The following is a 17638-nucleotide window of genomic DNA, read 5'->3' as shown; positions in this document are numbered from 1 at the left end:
ATAACCAACATAAATGTTTTTCTGAAAAGTGTCATACTTATCATCCAGGTGGAGAAAATACTTGCAGAATAAAATACAAATGCCACCAGTTTGAATATTTAAAATGAAATGCTAGGCAAAAGCTAACTTATTCATGAAATTGCAGTATGTGCAAACTAATATTAACTCTTTTATGAATATTTGTTGCTTTGTTTAAAAATTGTATCTTCAGCATATAATTATTGAATACTTTTCACATATATTGTTATGGTTTTTCTACATAAAAGTGAGTATAAAATAAATATTTTATGTCTTTCCACAATAGATCCAAAAACTACAGGGGAAACTTTTTTTTTACAGATTCAGAGAGAGGGATAGACAGGGACAGACAAACAGGAACGAAGAGAGATGAGAAGCATCAATCATTAGTTTTTCATTGCAACACCTTAGTTGTTCATTGATTGCTTTCTCATATGTGCCGTGGGGCTACAGTAGACCGAGTAACCCCTTGCTCAAGCCAGCGACCTTGGGTCCAAGCTGATGAGCTTTGCTCAAACCAGATGAGCCCGTGCTCAAGCTGGGGACCTCGGGGTCTCAAACTTGGGTCCTCCACATCCTAGTCCGATGCTCCATCCACTGCGCCACCGCCTGGTCAGGCCAGGGGAAACATATTTAATGACACTGATTTTTTATAAATTTATAGAAAATGGTACTTTTTATCAGCTTATAAATAATTTTGATAAGTCTGTTAAAACAAACTAGTTCAATTTAGAAGAATTGTTCAAAATTTAATATAAACTGAAATATATTTAGTAAGAATTATTATGCAGGGTTTTATAAAATGGCATTAGACCACCCATATAATGAATATTGTACATAAACTAACACAAATATTTAGAAAACATTTATGACATGAAAAACAATATCAACGACTCTCAAGGCTTCCACAGGGTGTAAATCTTCTAAAATGGAAGAAAATATAGTTTGTAATTACATAGTTTATGTTCTAAAAGTTAGCTATCTTATATGGAAAACTCAATAATAATAATTCATAAGAAATGCACTTTCTCCCATTAGTGGCCCTATCTCACGTGTAATAAAATTAGGCATCAATATATCCACTGCTCTTGCTTTACATGTGAGTGTGTGTGCCTATTACTCCTATCATTCTCATATTTCCCATGAGCTTTAAATAAATAAGAACCAACCTATTATCCTGGGTTTTGTTAAAATTGATACTAATAGTACAGAGTTATAGAAGAAATACAAGGAACGGGCATCCCGAAATACCTTTGTTGGAACTTTTAAAAGATATACACTCTGGTGTTTTTTTTCTATTTTTTCCTTTCTTTCCTTTTGTTTTCATAAATGCTCTTTTTTTATTGAAGCATAACTGACATGTAACATTGTATTCATTTTAGATATACAGCATAATGATTTGAAATATGCACACAATACAAAGTAATCACCACAGTAAGCTTAGTTAACATGCATCACTGCACATAGTTACAACATATTTTCTTACAATGAGAACTTTTAAGATATACTCTCTAAGCAACTTTCAAATATACAATAAGGTATATACTCTTTGAACTGTAATTTTAGAAGTTCTTTCCAAATAAAAAATACAATTATTCTTTAGGCAATTTCACTTTCAGGACATATTCCTACCAACATAATTGCACATATGGCCAAGAATTTCTATTGTTTGTAATGAAAAAAATTTGAAAACTACATTTAAAAGAACAGAAAAGGGCCCTGGCTGGTTGGCTCAGTGGTAGAGCGTTGGTCTGGCGTGCAGGAGTCCTGGGTTCAATTCCTGGCCAGGGCACACAGGAGAAGTGCCCATCTGCTTCTCCACCCCTCCCCCTCTCTTTCCTCTGTCTCTCTTTTCCCCTCCCGCAGCCAAGGCTCCACTGGAGCAAAGTTGGCCTGGGCGTTGAGGATGGCTCTGTGGCCTCTGCCTCAGGCGCTAGAGTGGCTCTGGTTGCAACAGAGTGATGCCTCAGATGGGCAGAGCATTGCCCCCTGGTGGGCGTGCCAGATGGATCCCGGTCGGGCACATGTGGGAGACTCTCTGACTGCCTCCCCATTTCCAACTTCAGAAAAATACAAAAAACAAAACAAAACAAAAAAAAAACAAAAACCCAAAACAGAAAAAATGGTTAAATTAATTATGGTACATACAATAAAATACAATATAGTTTTTTTTTTAAAAAAAAGTATTGATATGGGATAATCTCTTAATCACCAAAATGTGCACTAGGTAAAAGGGAAAGATACAAAATGGTATGTATATGTTCATTTTTTAAAGAAGGGGAAGCATATATGCAAATGTTTACTGGTATATAAGTATTTGAATAAGATAAAAAAGATCCTATTCTGACCCGCACAGCTGGTAAGTAAATTAGAAAAATTACAGGAAAGTATTTGAACAACAAGGAATTCCTAGTCACCTACAGAAGTTTGAAGTTTTGTTCCTTCATACCTACCGTCTTCACTCATACTATTCTCTCAGCTCATATCTCTTGCTTACTTATTCCTCAGTACATACCTTGAATCTGAGTTTAGACCTAAATAAAACTAAGAACACTGTTGTCTCTAAAAAGAGGATAATTTGCTATTAATTGTAGGTAATCTTTAAATTGAGGCTTCATCTATCTCAATTGTCAAATTAGAGAACTGAACAAGATGAATGTTTAAGACACCTTTCATTTATCCAACAACCCCTCTTTTATCCCATTTTAGTGTCTGATCATGAACTGCATATTGCAACTTGCACATCTTTAACGTTAAATCTCTCTCTCTCTCTCTCTCACACACACACACACACACACACACACACACACACACACACACACACTTCGAACTTTCCATAATTACATTCCAGAAGAAGATGAAGTTTGAGCAATAGAAAACAGTGTACTTATTGGATACTGCTCGAGCCTCTATAATCTGTCCTATTTGTTGCCTAAGGATCTAGAAGAGAAGTGTGTAAATTGTAATATGGGGCTAAGGTTCTACTGTAAGGGTCTTTGTTGCTGCCATATTCTCCACTATTATGAGAGGTAGAATGATTTTAAAAATGGCCCTAATTCTCTCTCCTGGTCTTTATCCACACCTTTTGTCAAGTATTTTTGGCTCCTTTCATTTAATAAGTAGAGATTATTTTTCCACCCTAGAATTTGAGCTGGGCTTCAAACTTTTCGTCATCAGAATGTGGCTTCCACCAAGAAAATAAAGTCTAGGGAAGCAAATTAGAGATGAAAGACCATGAAGAATCATTTTTTCCTGAACAGCAACCAGCTAACTCCCAGGAGGCCCCTAGGCTGATACACATCAGACTAGTAAAATGAAGACATCTGGCTAAAATCAGAAAATCACCCACTGTATAGACTGAACCACCAACCAGCACAATAATGTACTACATAAGATGGTTGCTGATTTAAACTACTATGTATTTATTATGCAGCACCATTAACTATTAAACTGTAGTACAAATTTTTTTAAATTTTTTTTATTTTATTTATTCATTTTAGAGAGGAGAGAGAGAGAGGAGAGAGAGACAGAGAGAGAGAGAAGGGGGGAGGAGCTGGAGGCATCAACTCCCATATGTGCCTTGACCAGGCAAGCCCAGGGTTTCGAACCGGCGACCTCAGCATTTCCAGGTCGACGCTTTATCCACTGCGCCACCACAGGTCAGGCTGTAGTACAAATTTTTAATAGTCATAATGAGACCTCTTTTTATGTTTTTTGCTTGATTTGAAGCTCAGTAAATTCCATACCCAGAAAATTCCCAACTATCAGGGAAAATGTTTGGGAATACATTGATAAGAATTTCAACTACAATGGCCAATGACTTCTCTCTTCATCTTCCCTATTAACTATGACAACAGGACAATTCTATGGTGTCCTTTATCTTCTGCACATAGGTAATACCCTCTCACTGTTAGTGATCTCCATCCACTGTTGGGGTTATCTGAGTAAGTGAGACACTCAGAGATAACTGAGCCAAATAACACCTAGGTACCTAATTAGGAATAGTCAGACTTGGCACCAACTCTCCAAGCCATATTTTTGGCTACCACAGACACTATTGCTAACTGCTACAACTATAGTTTACATGTACAAAAAGACTTAGGGTTTCTTTCAATTTTATAGACATGCTTTTTTTGTTTTGTTTTGTTTTTAGATCCAAATTGAGCCCTGGCCGGTTGGCTCAGTGGTAGAGTGTCGGCCTGGCGTGTAGAAGTCCCGGGTTCGATTCCCAGCCAGGGCACACAGGAGAAGCGCCCATCTGCTTCTCCACCCCTCCCCCTCTCCTTCCTCTCTGTCTCTCTCTTCCCCTCCCGCAGCCAAGGCTCCATTGGAGCAAAGATGGCCCGGGCGCTGGGGATGGCTCCTTGGCCTCTGCCCCCGGCGCTAGAGTGGCTCTGGTCGCAACAGAGTGATGCCCTGGAGGGGCAGAGCATCGCCCCCTGGTGGGCAGAGCGTCGCCCCCTGGTGGGCGTGCCAGGTGGATCCCGGTTGAGCGCATGCGGGAGTCTGTCTGACCGTCTCTCCCAGTTTCCAGCTTCAGAAAAAAAAAATTGATAGGAAACTACTGAGAAAACTTATAGAAGAACAGAATAACAGAATGGGAATTGTGCAATTGGTTAAGAAAGGATTTTAGGACAAAATTGAAAAAGACCTTCTCTAGATACTCCATAGCTAACTATAGCTTCCAGGTGAGTTTCAACCACCATTATTCTGCTGGCATCTCAGGTGAATTCAGTTTCCATTTCAAACCATGAGATTCTTAATGTTTCACACTCACTACACTGTTCTGTGGTTCAAAGTTATAACCTTGTCTCTCTCTTATACTTCACATTAAAGGAGCATATAATTCCTATTGTTAGTTCACTGTAACTGAAACTTAAATTAAAAAGGTTAGAAACATGTAATGGTCACAATGAAGAATGTATGTCTTATTGTTAAATACTCTTAAGGCAGACATATAGACAGAAAAGTCATTAATAATTATGGTAACTATATAATTTGCCATGCAAACTGCACTTTTGAGAGTGAAATAGAGTACTATTAATATATAATTAAATGAAGACATCAGGCATAAGCCAGTACTGTAGTAGATATACCAGCACATTAGTTCTAGCTAAAATATAGATGGTATTCCATTTAATAATAAGGTAGAAGGGAGAGAATATAAATTTTGTTATTTAAACAGAAATTAGCTGGATAAAAATATCAGTAATTCCAAATATATGATAATACTTTTTACACTAGGAATACTTATAATAACCATAAGATTTAACTTTATCAAATAGCCTGTAATCCTCTTCTTAAATATAGATAACATATTTGAGTCTTGACTTTGATCTCCACAAGGAAGAAAATAATAATACAAATACATAATAAAAAATAATAATGAGAAATACAGATGGGAATTTTTTGTTCTTTTCCATTTCTTATTAAAAATAAAAAACTGATATCCAAAAGTAATAAATAAATATTAATTCATTACCCACCACTTTAAAGAAAACTTTATTATTCCAGTGAGTTAGCTAGTTTCTTAAAATGCCACATATATTATTAATATGTAAGAAATGAAATTAAGGGGTCATGCATATGGTGACAAAAGGAGACTTGACTTTGAATGGTAAACACACAATGCAATACACAAATGATGTAGAGCTGTACATTTGAGACATATATAATTTTATTAACCAATGTCATCCCAATAAATTTGATTTTAAAATTTCAAAAAATAGGCCCTGGCCGGTTGGCTCAGCAGTAGAGTCTCGGCCTGGCGTGCAGGAGTCCCGGGATCGATTCCCGGCCAGGGCACACAGGAGAGGTGCCCATTTGCTTCTCCACCCCTCCCCCTCACCTTCCTCTCTGTCTCTCTCTTCCCCTCCTGCAGCCAAGGCTCCATTGGAGCAAAGTTGGCCGGGGCGCTGGGGATGGCTCTGTGGCCTCTGCCTCAGGTGCTAGAATGGCTCTGGATGCAACAGAGCGATGCCCCAGAGGGGAAAAGCATCGCCCCCTGGTGGGCATGCCGGGTGGATCCCGGCCGGCCGCATGCGGGAGTCTGTCTGACTGCCTCCCCGTTTCCAGCTTTGGAAAAATGAAAAAAAAATTTTTCAAAAAATGAAACGATCTTTTGTGAAAATCTGACAATAAAAAAATCATACACCCTGACCAGGCAGTGGTGCAGTGGACAGAGCATCAAACTGGGATGCGGAGGACCCAGGTTCGAGACCCCAAGGTCGCCAGCTTTGAGTGCAGACTCATCTAGTTTGAGCAAAGCTTGCCAGCTTAGACCCAAAGTTGCTGGCTTGAGCAAGGGGTTACTCAGTTTGCTGAAGACCCACGGTCAAGGCACATATGAGAAAGCAATCAATGAACAACTAAGGTGTTGCAACGAAAAACTGATTATTGATGCTTCTCATCTCTCTCCATTCCTGTCTGTCTGTTCCTATCTATTCCTCTCTCTGACTCTCTCTCTGTCCCTGTTAAAAAAAAAAAAAATCATACAATGCAATATACAGATGATGTATTATCAAATTATATACCTGAAACCTATATAATTGTATTAAACAATATCATCTCTCAAAAAATTTTAAAAGACTAAAATAACACTTCTGGAAGAATTAAATTTAAGTTGATAAATGATATATATTCACAGAGACACAGAGATATTCTTTTTATCCTAGTTGCATCTATGTTGCTCTCCTGCATATTTGGCACCTATGTTGCATGTGTCTACTTGAGTTAGTGTCTTATGGAGCTAGAACTCATTTATGATGTTTTATACAAAATAAATGGACAAAACAAAAAGAGGTGTGTGTTTGAGACTATTAGACAAGGTGATTGTAAAGCATTTAAAATACTGTATGACAGGCCCTGGCCAGTTGGCTCAGTGGTAGAGCATCGGCCTGGTGTGCAGGAGTCCCGGGTTCAATTCCCGGCCAGGGCACACAGGGGAAGCGCCCATCTGCTTCTCCACCCTTTCCCCTCTCCTTCCTCTGTCTCTCTCTTCCCCTCCTGCAGCGGAGGCTCCATTGGAGCAAAGTTTGCCCTGGCGCTGAGGATGGCTCTGTGGCCTCTGCCTCAGGCGCTAGAATGGCTCTGGTTGCAACAGAGCGACACCCCGAATGGGCAGAGCATCGCCCCCTGGTGGGTGTGCCAGGTGGATCCCGGTCGGGCACATGCAGGAGTCTGTCTGACTGCCTCCCTGTTGCTGGCTTCGGAAAAATACAAAAAAAAAAAATACTGTATGACAAAATGCTGCCATCTTACATCATGTAATGCTGATTGGTATCTAGTGCTCAGTTTTACAAAGGCCTATGTTTAATGGCATGAACTTGAGGAGCAGAAGAAAAAAGTTGAAGAAAAAATATGACAAGAAATATTTTGTCTGCTTTAATAAAATGGTCAAGTGATAAGTGAAATAGTGTTATTCTATTAAGAGTATAATGAAAGTTCTAATACAGCAAGTTTTACTTGAAAAGTTCAAAATGCTGAGCCAAGGAATTACTAGTCAGAAACATGCATAACAGAAGGAGAAAATTTTTTCAGATTAGAAATAAAAAGCAACAGAAAAATAACTTTCTCAAAGTCACAACATTTACATACATCATAGCTAAAGACAGCACACATGAGTACTCATCCAAGAGATAGAATTTTCTGGTAATATATGTGACTATTAAAATAAGTTTTTATTGATTTTTTTTAAATAAGTCAATGGTAAGCAAGCATTCTCTTCCAAATTTCTGTATTAAAATGATAGTTTGAACCTGACCAGGCAGTGGCACAGTGGATAGAGCATCAACTTGAGATGCTGAGAACCCAGATTCGAAACCCTGAGGTTGTTGGCTTGATTGCAGCTCATCTGGCTTGAGCACAGGCTCGCCAGGTCACCTGTTTGAGCATGGGATCATAGATATAACCCCATCGTTGCTGGTTTGAGCCCATAGGTCTCTGGCTTGAAAGCCAAAGGTTGCTGGCTTGAAGCTCAAGATTGCTGGCTTGAACAAGGGGTCACTGGCTCAACAGGAGCCCCCCCCCCCATCAAGTCACATATGAGAAAGCAATTAATAAACAACTAAAGTGCTGCAACTCCTAATTGATGCTTCTCATCTCTCTTCCTTTCTGTCTATCCCTGTCTGTCCCACTCTCTATTTCCCTCTCTCTCACTCAAAATAATAGTTTGAATTTTCTAAAAAGTCAGAAAAAGTTTAGAATACAACTTTTGTTAAATTAACCAGAAAACATTTTGCAATTGTATAAAATCGTAAAAAAAAAAAAAAGAAACATTGGTATTTTCTACTTTGTTTTATATTGCACTCACAACCATAGTGCAAATCAATTTGGTTTAGGAGCATTTTACAGTGTTCGTATTAGACATTGTTTCATGAACATATCAGCATCACCTATCACTTATGTTTTGTCCTTGGAACTATATATGGAGTTTAAATAGAGGCAGACTTCTAGGAGGAACAGGGCACATTTATGTTTTTTTGTTTCTTTAAAATCTAGAAACCCTTTTCTTGGTCTTCTTATCCAGGAAAGTGGGAGACTAATTCCTCTCCATGACATTTTTATTATTATTTTTTAATAGCTCTATTCTGGCCTGGAGAATAAGTACAGGATATTAAGATGAGTTTTAAAAAGTAGAGGAGAGTAAAAGGAATATTAGCCATTGGAGGACACTGACATTTTCTAGAAACAAAATTTATATAAACTGTGTCCAGCCAGGCTGTCTGGAAGAATTAGAAAAATACAAGAAAATGACTCTGTCTTGCCATAATTGGCTTTTCCCCTTAAGTAGTCAGAAACAGTCTTGAGCTGAAAACATCTCAGAGAGTAGATTTTCAGCCCAATCCTTCTCCTTGCACATGAGAAAGCTGAGGCCCAAAAAGGTCAAATGACCTGCTCAGCCTGCCTGAGGACAGGACATGAGAAAAGCAGTTTACCGAAGAGTCCTCTATTAAATTGTGATTCATACTGGATTAAATAAATCAAGGAAAAAGTAATATTTACTGGCTACTAAACAGTTTGCTGTTTTTTTCATTAATAAATATTAATAATCCCACACCATGTAGTCGGAAAGGACATTATCTAATTTGAGTTGATGTTTTTCCCAAGGCCAAATTCAGATAAACCGATACTTTCCATACAACAACAAATACCTTTAAGTGTGCTTATGTCTTGGAATTAATCTTATATCTGTGAGCAATTAAGAAAAATTCCAGACAGGAGTTCATATAGATGACCCAAGTGAAGAAACAGTTAACTGCAGGGCCCCACCTCCTTGTTGTAAATAATCAAGGAACGCCTTTTTAAAAGCAATACAAAATGTCACCACAGGCTGACGCTCTTTCTATAAGAATAATGAGATTCTTTGCTCTCTGGGATGATGAACACACACTTCATTGCCTTTATAACTCCGAATTCAGTTCTGGTGGTTCATGTCTAGTTTCCCTTCCCTTCAAACCAAGTAACATGCCATGCCTAGAATATATCAATGACTACGTAATGACTACAGACCAAAAGACCTGCAGGGGCAGGTTCATGAACTCTAATTTTTGTGTTCTAAGCCTGGACACACACTATTAAAAACTGTTCCGGAAATGAGGACGGCCGGCTGGGAGTCACTTGGCTCCCTTGACTAAGCCAGCCATTGGCTTTGCATCCCCACTGGGCTCAGCTATGCAGAGAGCTCATAAGAAGGCGTATTTGCAACCCAGGACTTGCGTCCTGAGTTCGGACTTGGTGCTTTTAGTGCCATAACCCTTTGTTAAAATACATTGGCTGAAGATTTCGCGCATTTGCCAGCGGGGTAAATTCAAAGAAATAGCTGATCCGAGGGCTGAGGCTTCTGAGCCCTAGGGCAGCCCCGCCTGACGCTCGCGGAAAGCGAGAAGACACCGGTGCGAAGCCCAAGCGCCAAAAGAATTGCCACGATGAAGATCTGAAAGCCGAACCTCTCCCCTTTTACCAGTTAAATATGTGGGGAAACCTGTCCTCTAAGGTGACCCCACTGGAAATAAATACCTGAGCTATGGCACGGAAAAGGAAACTGGGCGTGTGCGCGTGCCCCCGGGGTGGGGTTGGAGGTGAGATGACACTCTCCAAGTGGCGAGGGGGTTAAACTGACAATCATCTGTGGGCGTGTGGATCTTTGCATTTTACAAACTACATCACCATCATCCTCCCTTCTCTCCTCTTGGTTCTAGTGTGAGTGCCCTTCCTTCCCACATCGACGCTGGGATCAGAAAAAAGAAAAAGAAAAAAAAAAAAGAAATCCACACAGTGCCAAACCAAGGGGGTCTCTCTTCCCCCACTTTCCTGGTGCTCCTACCCAACCCCACCTGCTTTAAATAAGGTTCAACTAGCGTTCCACAGTCCTTGCCCCAGACCTGGAGATTTGTCACAGATGCCTCCTTCTCCAGCCTCAGAACAGCAGGTGAGCTCATTACCTCACCCAGAAATGCAACTTAAGGAGATCGCGAGAGAGAACAGCCCCCGCCCCACTACCAACCACAAACACACAGCTGCAGTTCACAAACATTTATGCTCAGGCTCTAGCCCCCAGCCTCACGTTCCCCCTGTTCCTGGAAGAGATCCAGCGGCTTTCAAACCTCTTCAGCCTCAACTTGCCGACAACTGAAGGGATGTGCAGAAATTAAAGATGCAACAAGGAACTGATACAAACTAAAGAAAGGAGTAGAACAAACAGAACCCGAAATAACAGGAAGTAGGAGTTGTACATGCAACTGTCAACAAAGGGCTAGCAATCAAAACTTCAAATGGGTGGGAAAAAATTTCCAAAAATCTTTCTATTTAACGAGGAAATAAACCTGCTGCTCTGTCAAGTAACGGTGAGCAGGAAGAATGCGCTGTGAGCACCAACTCGAGTCAGCCGCCCGCGGGTCTGGGGATGAGAGAGCCCGGGGCAGCCCTGGGGTGAAGCGAGGGATTCCCGGCCAGATATTTTAGTTGTTGGGGGTTTTGCCTTATTTTTTTTTTCTGAGGCTGAGAACAGAACTGAAATCTGAGATTGAATCACAGGTCCTGAAAAATTCACAAACCCCACAGTGAGGTCCCACCAGTCGGGCTGGGTCTGTTGCCCACCCTCAGTCCAGAACTCAGACCATGGGGGAGGGGGCGTCCGAAACAAGGTTTAAGATGGAGAAAGACTTTAAGGGAGCGATTTTGTCCTCTTCTATCTCTCCCATCGCCTCTTCGCCTCATACCATGCGGAAGTTACTAGGGGATTTATCACAGAAAAACTGCAGGTAGTCACGGTCTCCGAGAGCGAACCAAAAGGAAAAGTGCCCGGAGCGAAGTGACGTGAACTTTGAGATCCAGGGACCGGATTGTCAGTGAGCCAGAGCTCGCCGCCGAGGCAGGAGCCACCGGGGCAGGGGAGAGAGCTATGAAAGTCCTGCCCGGGGACCCCCGGGGTCCCGACACCGGCCGCACCCCAAGTTCCTGGAGATTTCCCCAGTGCTTCCGTCGCTGGGCAAACTTGAGCCGACCCGCCGAGCCCAAACGTGTGTCACAGGTGACTGAACCCAGGGCCAACTCTCCGCCCGCACCGCCGTCCCTTTACCTCCCCACGCGCCAGGGCGCACGGCCCCGCGGGGCCAGGCCGGGGAGGGGGACCCCAGGAAACTGACCCCGGCCCTCGTCGGCTGGAGGCTGATCCCAGGCCCCTGCTCACCTGGCCTGAGGATAGCAGCAGAGATCAAGAGGCAGAAGACCAGACGACAGGAAGGTGCCACTTTCGATGCCATATTCTTCCTCCTCGGGAGCCACCGACGGAGTCCGCGCCGCAGGAGGGGGCGTCGTTCCCAACCCCACGCGGCCCGCGCGCTCACGGGTCGGGGCGCAGGGGGCAGCGGCTTCTCCCAGACACACGGTCCCCCGGACTGTGTCGCTGCACCGTCAGGTCTTCGCCGCACGGAACTTTCCACCACGGAGCGCCCCCAACTACTGCTCCCTCCCTTTCCGCACTTGCCCTAGGGTCCCCCAGCTGCTTCTGCGGAGACCGGCGACCCTCTCTTCCCGGGAGACACTTGAGCAACTCAGCAAGGTAGACGTGGTGCTTTTTGACTGGTCTGTTATTTCCCGTCTCTTGGAATAATAATGATGATAATAGTGGCAGAGTGCATAAAAAGCCGGCTCTGGGAAGGAATAGCCGCGGATGACAATAGGGGCCGGCTGGTCCAGCGGGTCACCTCAGGTGGCAGCAGCTGTGGCAGCAACAGTAGCAGCGGCAGGGATGGCAGCGGCAGCGGCAGCGGCAGCAGCACTCCCGGCGGCTCCGAGTGGAGACTAGAAGGCGTGTGTAAGCTGCCTCTTTCCTCCTTTCTCCGCCTCCTCCCCTCCCTCTTCTCTCCTCCCGGCTTCCCGGGACGCGGCGCCGAGCAGGTGGTTGGAGCGCAGCTCCGCAGCCTAGAGGCGCTGCAGGACCGAGGCGGAGACTCAGCCCCGCTCCGGAACTTCGCCCGGAGGAGGGCGCTGAGTGGGCGGGGCTTCTCGCGGCTCCGCCCCGGCAGCGCGCGAGCCAATAGGCAGGAGACACAGAAGCCACGCGCTCCGGGTGGTCCCCCGGGACTGCCACTTCCCTGTGGCCTCTCAGTTCACCCCGCTTACCCAGCCTCGTCGCGGTTCAGAAAGCCAAATTACCCTTTTCTTTCCCAAGGACTGCCATCGGATTGACTTACTCCTCGGGGACTTTTCGGCTGTGGTGTTGCAGCCTCCTCCTACCTAGAGCGTAGTGGGGCAGGGGAGTCGGGGTGGGGAACTCACAGACTTGGGGCGCAAGGGCGGAGCGGAGGAGGAAGGAAGGGGCTGCTGCTGCTGGTGATGGTGGTGGTGGTGCTGGTGGTGCTGGTGGTGCTGGTGGTGGTGCTGGTGGTGGTGCTGGTGGTGGTGTGTGGGGGGGAGGAGGCAAAGGTGGAAACTCACCTCCCGGGAGTTAACAGACGGTTGTGGTTGGCCGGGGGCAACCCACGTACTGAGCCGATTCCTCCTACTGCCTCCCCCATCCCACCCGCCTCTCACACACCTTTTTAAAAAGGCAGATGACTTGAATGGACTGCCCAGGACCAAAAAGAAAAATATTTACTCTTTCTCGGGGGAAATTAAGCCAGGAATTTCTAGACCATACTCTGTCACACGGATTTTCCCAATGTCTACAAAGCCAGAGCGTGTGTCTCTTTTATTTTGAATTAAGCGGCGATTTTTAAATTACAAACAAATCCCTCAAATTGCTCAGATTAAAAAGCAAACTACTCCTTGTCCGTTCCAGAAAGCTAGGAACCTCAGCGGATGGACAGGCTTCTCGGGCATTTTCTGAGGATTCAACCACCTCCCAGGCGGAACAGTGGAAGCTGCGTCCTTTTCAGATCAGCCAGAGATCATGAAGGAAAAAATTTTCTCTAGAATACCGGGGTGGAGTTTATCGGAGCCCTGAGTGGCTGTAAATCAGGGATGCGGAATCACAGCTCTCATACCCAAAGCTTAATAAAATATTGGTCCCTGAACCACTTCGCCGGGGCATTAAATAGCCTTCCGTGCATCACAGAGTCACCCCCTGTGTGAGGCTATTCTCCAGCAGAGAGAATGCCAACTAGTGATCGTCTCATACTGTGCTTTCATCCAAGGGCTTAGAGGCACCAGCCAGATGGGGGAAAGGGGAGTTTGCGGCAGGAGAAGCTTAATAAAACAAGCACACACGTGCGCGCGCACACACACAATGTTGAATTTTTAAAATCTTTTCATGCTTGAAACTATTAAGGTCCATTTACAGCTGCATTTTTTTGTCAAAAGTCTGCCTGTCTTGTCCTCCAGGGTCTCCTTACATTACAATAACAATATTCTAGAGAAGAGCTCTTATATTTTTCCTCTCAAAATAAGTAGTTTCTCCCGCTTGGTTTTAACATTAATAGTTCTTTTGCATCTTACGAACCATCAGGAAGGCTAATGGTATAAGGCAAATGCTTTTTAGTTCAGGATTCTATAAAATAACTTTTACTAATTGCTAGCATTCTGATGGGTTCTGTAGAATTCCTATGGGGAATTGTTTTTGTTTCTTTTGTGTTGTTTTTCTTTTAGCAGCAGCTCCATGTAGTTTGTATTATAACAAATCATCCTAATTATATATTTAACCTTGTACCAGACTTTGTCTATCTGACCTCCTTTATTTTGGGATGAGAGTTAATATAATTGTTGAAAAGTACATCTGCAAAAGGCAGACTGTCTGATTTGAGCTCTGACATTTATAACTCCTTGATCTTGGTCAACTTAATCTTTATAAACCTCACTTTCCTTAAATGTAAAATGTAATAACAATAATGTCAGTCTCTTGAGATTGTTGTGAGAATTGAGATCACACAAATAACTGGCTAGGTATAATAAAAGGAGCCTGGGCTTTGGGGAGTAGTCAGAATCTAGTTAAAATCTTTATTTAGCAAGTGACCTTGAGCAAAAGTAAGTCTCTCTTAATCAAAGTGTGATAATACATTAGAGTACCACCTTTAAAATTGCTAACTAAATTGTATCAAAATACATTGTATAAATTAAGGCTATCATACACACACACTATGTATGGGATTCTGGAAAGTGACTTAACAGGTATACTGACACATGCTTGTTTATAAAGTCAGTAGCTTTCATAATTCCTTTTTGAGAGGAATTTGTTCTAGTTTAGGAAAATGCCTTGATAAACCACTTGGAGCAGTAACTCCCAAGGTTATCAGTCATATATAGCTAAGGCCACAAAAGTGATGGTGAAACTACTCTGTATTAAAAAAAACCCATAAAAATAAAAATAAGAATAACAAAATAACAAAAGCAGGAATTTGGTGGAAGAGTGAAGAGGGAGATGCTGAGAAGAGAAGAAGGCACAACAACCAAGTCATATAATTATGAATTTGGAAATGATCAAATGCCTTTGAATATCTTTAGTTAAGTAATTAGCAGAAGTTCTTAGAAACTTGCTGTATGTTAATTACTTTAAGCAATTTATGTAAATTAATGAAAAAGATCACCCTAAAAAAAAATCTTATGAGGTAAGCGCTATTATCACTTTCTTTTACTCATGAAGAAACTAAAGCCCAGAGACATGAAGTAACTTTCCCAAGGTCACACAATGACCAAATTCTACCCCAGGCACTTTGACACTAGGCCTCATTCTTATCCACTTTGCTCACCAGAAATGTCTGACAATAAACTATTCACTTTCTTTTTGGTCAGAGGGAAAGGTAGGCCTGATTTGAACATAAATTCCTTTATCTTCCTGAAATTTGAATAAAGTCTCCTACTCTCAGATACATTTTCCTTAAGAAAATTAATACAGCAGTGTACACAGATCTTCTCAAGCCAAATACAGTGCATATAAAATGACAAGACCATTTTTAGAGTGAAATAATCTAGCATAGGCAAAAGCTTTCAATCAGAAACTTAAGAATGTAAGCTCCTGAAAATAATGGGATGGAGACAGCATTTGTTCTTAAAAATCTAGGGAAGGGGAGTTCAATCCAGCTTACCTAGTTCTTTTTATTTATTTATTTATTTATTTATTCATTTTTAGAGAGGAGAGAGAGAGGGAGAGATAGAGACAGAGAGGGAGAGAGAGGAGAGAGAGACAGAGAGAGAGAGAGAAGGGGGGAGGAGCTGGAAGCATCAACTCCCATATGTGCCTTGACCAGGCATGCCAGGGTTTCGAACCGGTGACCTCAGCATTTCCAGGTCGACGCTTTATCCACTGCGCCACCACATGTCAGGCCAGCTTACCTAGTTCTTTAAAGGAAGAGTTTTCCAGCTGCATCTGGATCATGATTGCTTTTGTTACAACTGATGATACATACTATACCAATGATATTTATCATACAGTGTATGAACCAGAACACTATAATGGGTACTTCTTACTCTAAGAGGTAAAATAAAAGCATTCAGCCAGAGGAAAACATATTTAATGTTATCTAGAACAGACGAGTATCGCATCTTCAGTATGGAAGAGTCATCATCAGGCAGTGACACTGCAATGACAGCACGTTAAGTAACTTCGCTGTTTAGAATCTGAGCTCAGAACTCGGGACCCCAGAGATTCTGGCCAGGAACCTTTGCCCTGTACTAAAACATTATACTATCAGTATGTGACAACATAGCCAGGTCAAGTATGCACATTTAAAGAGCTGAGATAACTTTTTTCCTTCTGATTAATGTAAATAATTTCCTACTAAAAATTAAATTTCACTAAAGATGATTTTGGAGGCTAGTGACATTTGTTTTTTACCACCTTATATTATACTATTTGTAAAGCCATTAGCCACAGCCACCATCACAGCTGCCTGGCCCATTCAGGTTAGAATTTGATTTGGATAGACAATAATGAAACAATGGAGCCAAGAATGGATGGGCCATTACCTTTAATCCTAGCTCGCACCTGGCGGGCGAGAAATACACACAGTGTGAAAACACTTCCCTTTCCATTCGGGGCTCCCAAAGCCACTGATTTATCCAAGTATTCCTAGAATCAAAGGCTCACCAGCCTTAATCACCTCTATTCCTCATCTCCTTCTCCCTGCATAAACTCTGCACAAACTGGCTTCTCCTTCAGCACTCCGTCATCTTGGCTGCCTCTCTTCTGCAATGCTAATAGCAGGAACAGAGAGAGAGCCCCTGGTCTCCCTTATTTTATAGTGTAGAAATTAAAGCCTTTAAGCCAGTATACAAATAAGGAAGTCTCTGATACAAAGCCATTTATCGGAAGCATAAATGGAATTCCTCATAAGAGTGCACCACCCCACATCATGCAACAGTCAAGGGTGTGGGAAATGCTTAGTGTTGAGAAGATCTTAGTATTAAAATGGCTTAGTCTTAAAAGCCTTAGGCTGCCTGACCTGTGGTGGCGCAGTGGATAAAGCGTCGACCTGGAAATGCTGAGGTCGCCAGTTCGAAACCCTGGGCTTGCCTGGTCAAGGCACATATGGGAGTTGATGCTTCCAGCTCCTCCCCACCTTCTCTCTCTGCCTGTCTCTCCTCTCTCTCTCCCTTTCTCTCTCCTCTCTAAAATGAATAAATAAAATTAAAAAAAAAAGCCTTAGGCTATAAGGACCCTGCCTGCTTACAGCCTGTCCCCACATCCAATGCAAACTATAAGCGAGCAAACATATACATCATATTTGCAAACTTATTTGACCCACACTATTCTTTGTGTCTTACTAGTTTTTGAAAAAAAAAAAAAAAAAAAAAAAAAAACAAAAGAAACACCCCCAAAATAAAAAAAAGCAACTGTGAACAAATCAAGAGCATGCAACGAATTCAATTCACTTTCTTTCTCTCACCTCTCCATTAGTAATTACACATTTCTAGCCAATACTTTGTAAATACCTGAGAATTCTCTAAATATTTAGGTATAAATGATAAATGGTAAAAAAAAAATAGCTTCTCTTTACAGAGCATACACCTTGAAACAAACTTAGAAGGGAGGGTTTTAGAAGGACAAGAGAAATGTTTCCATTGGTCTTCAATGATCAGATTAGTAAGGGTGGTTCTGATACTAATTCTAATTTGGGTTTTTGTTTTTTTTTTCAATCCTTTATTCCTAACCTCTGACAAATCTACTTTTTAGAGATAAAAGGGA

The 17638-nt window shown here is 42.2% G+C and overlaps 1 protein-coding gene across 2 annotated transcripts in view; it reads right to left on the bottom strand.

Moving 5' to 3' along the window:
- ALCAM (activated leukocyte cell adhesion molecule) overlaps nucleotides 1-12386 on the bottom strand; it is a 220602-nt gene extending 208216 nt beyond the window's left edge. Inside the window, exon 1 of one of the 2 annotated variants that reach the window (XM_066346952.1) lies at nucleotides 11708-12386. In XM_066346952.1, coding sequence (XP_066203049.1) covers nucleotides 11708-11780 — 73 coding nt within the window. In that variant the 5' untranslated portion in view covers nucleotides 11781-12386. The remainder of the gene's footprint in view (nucleotides 1-11707) is intronic. The other variant, XM_066346951.1, reaches the window with a different exon arrangement.
- Nucleotides 12387-17638: the final 5252 nt, after the last annotated feature.

The sequence above is a fragment of the Saccopteryx leptura genome, chromosome 8, assembly GCF_036850995.1.
Source record: "Saccopteryx leptura isolate mSacLep1 chromosome 8, mSacLep1_pri_phased_curated, whole genome shotgun sequence".
Taxonomy (NCBI): domain Eukaryota; kingdom Metazoa; phylum Chordata; class Mammalia; order Chiroptera; family Emballonuridae; genus Saccopteryx; species Saccopteryx leptura.
Note: the sequence above shows the minus strand (reverse complement) of the source record. Positions and strands in the feature narration are given on the sequence as shown.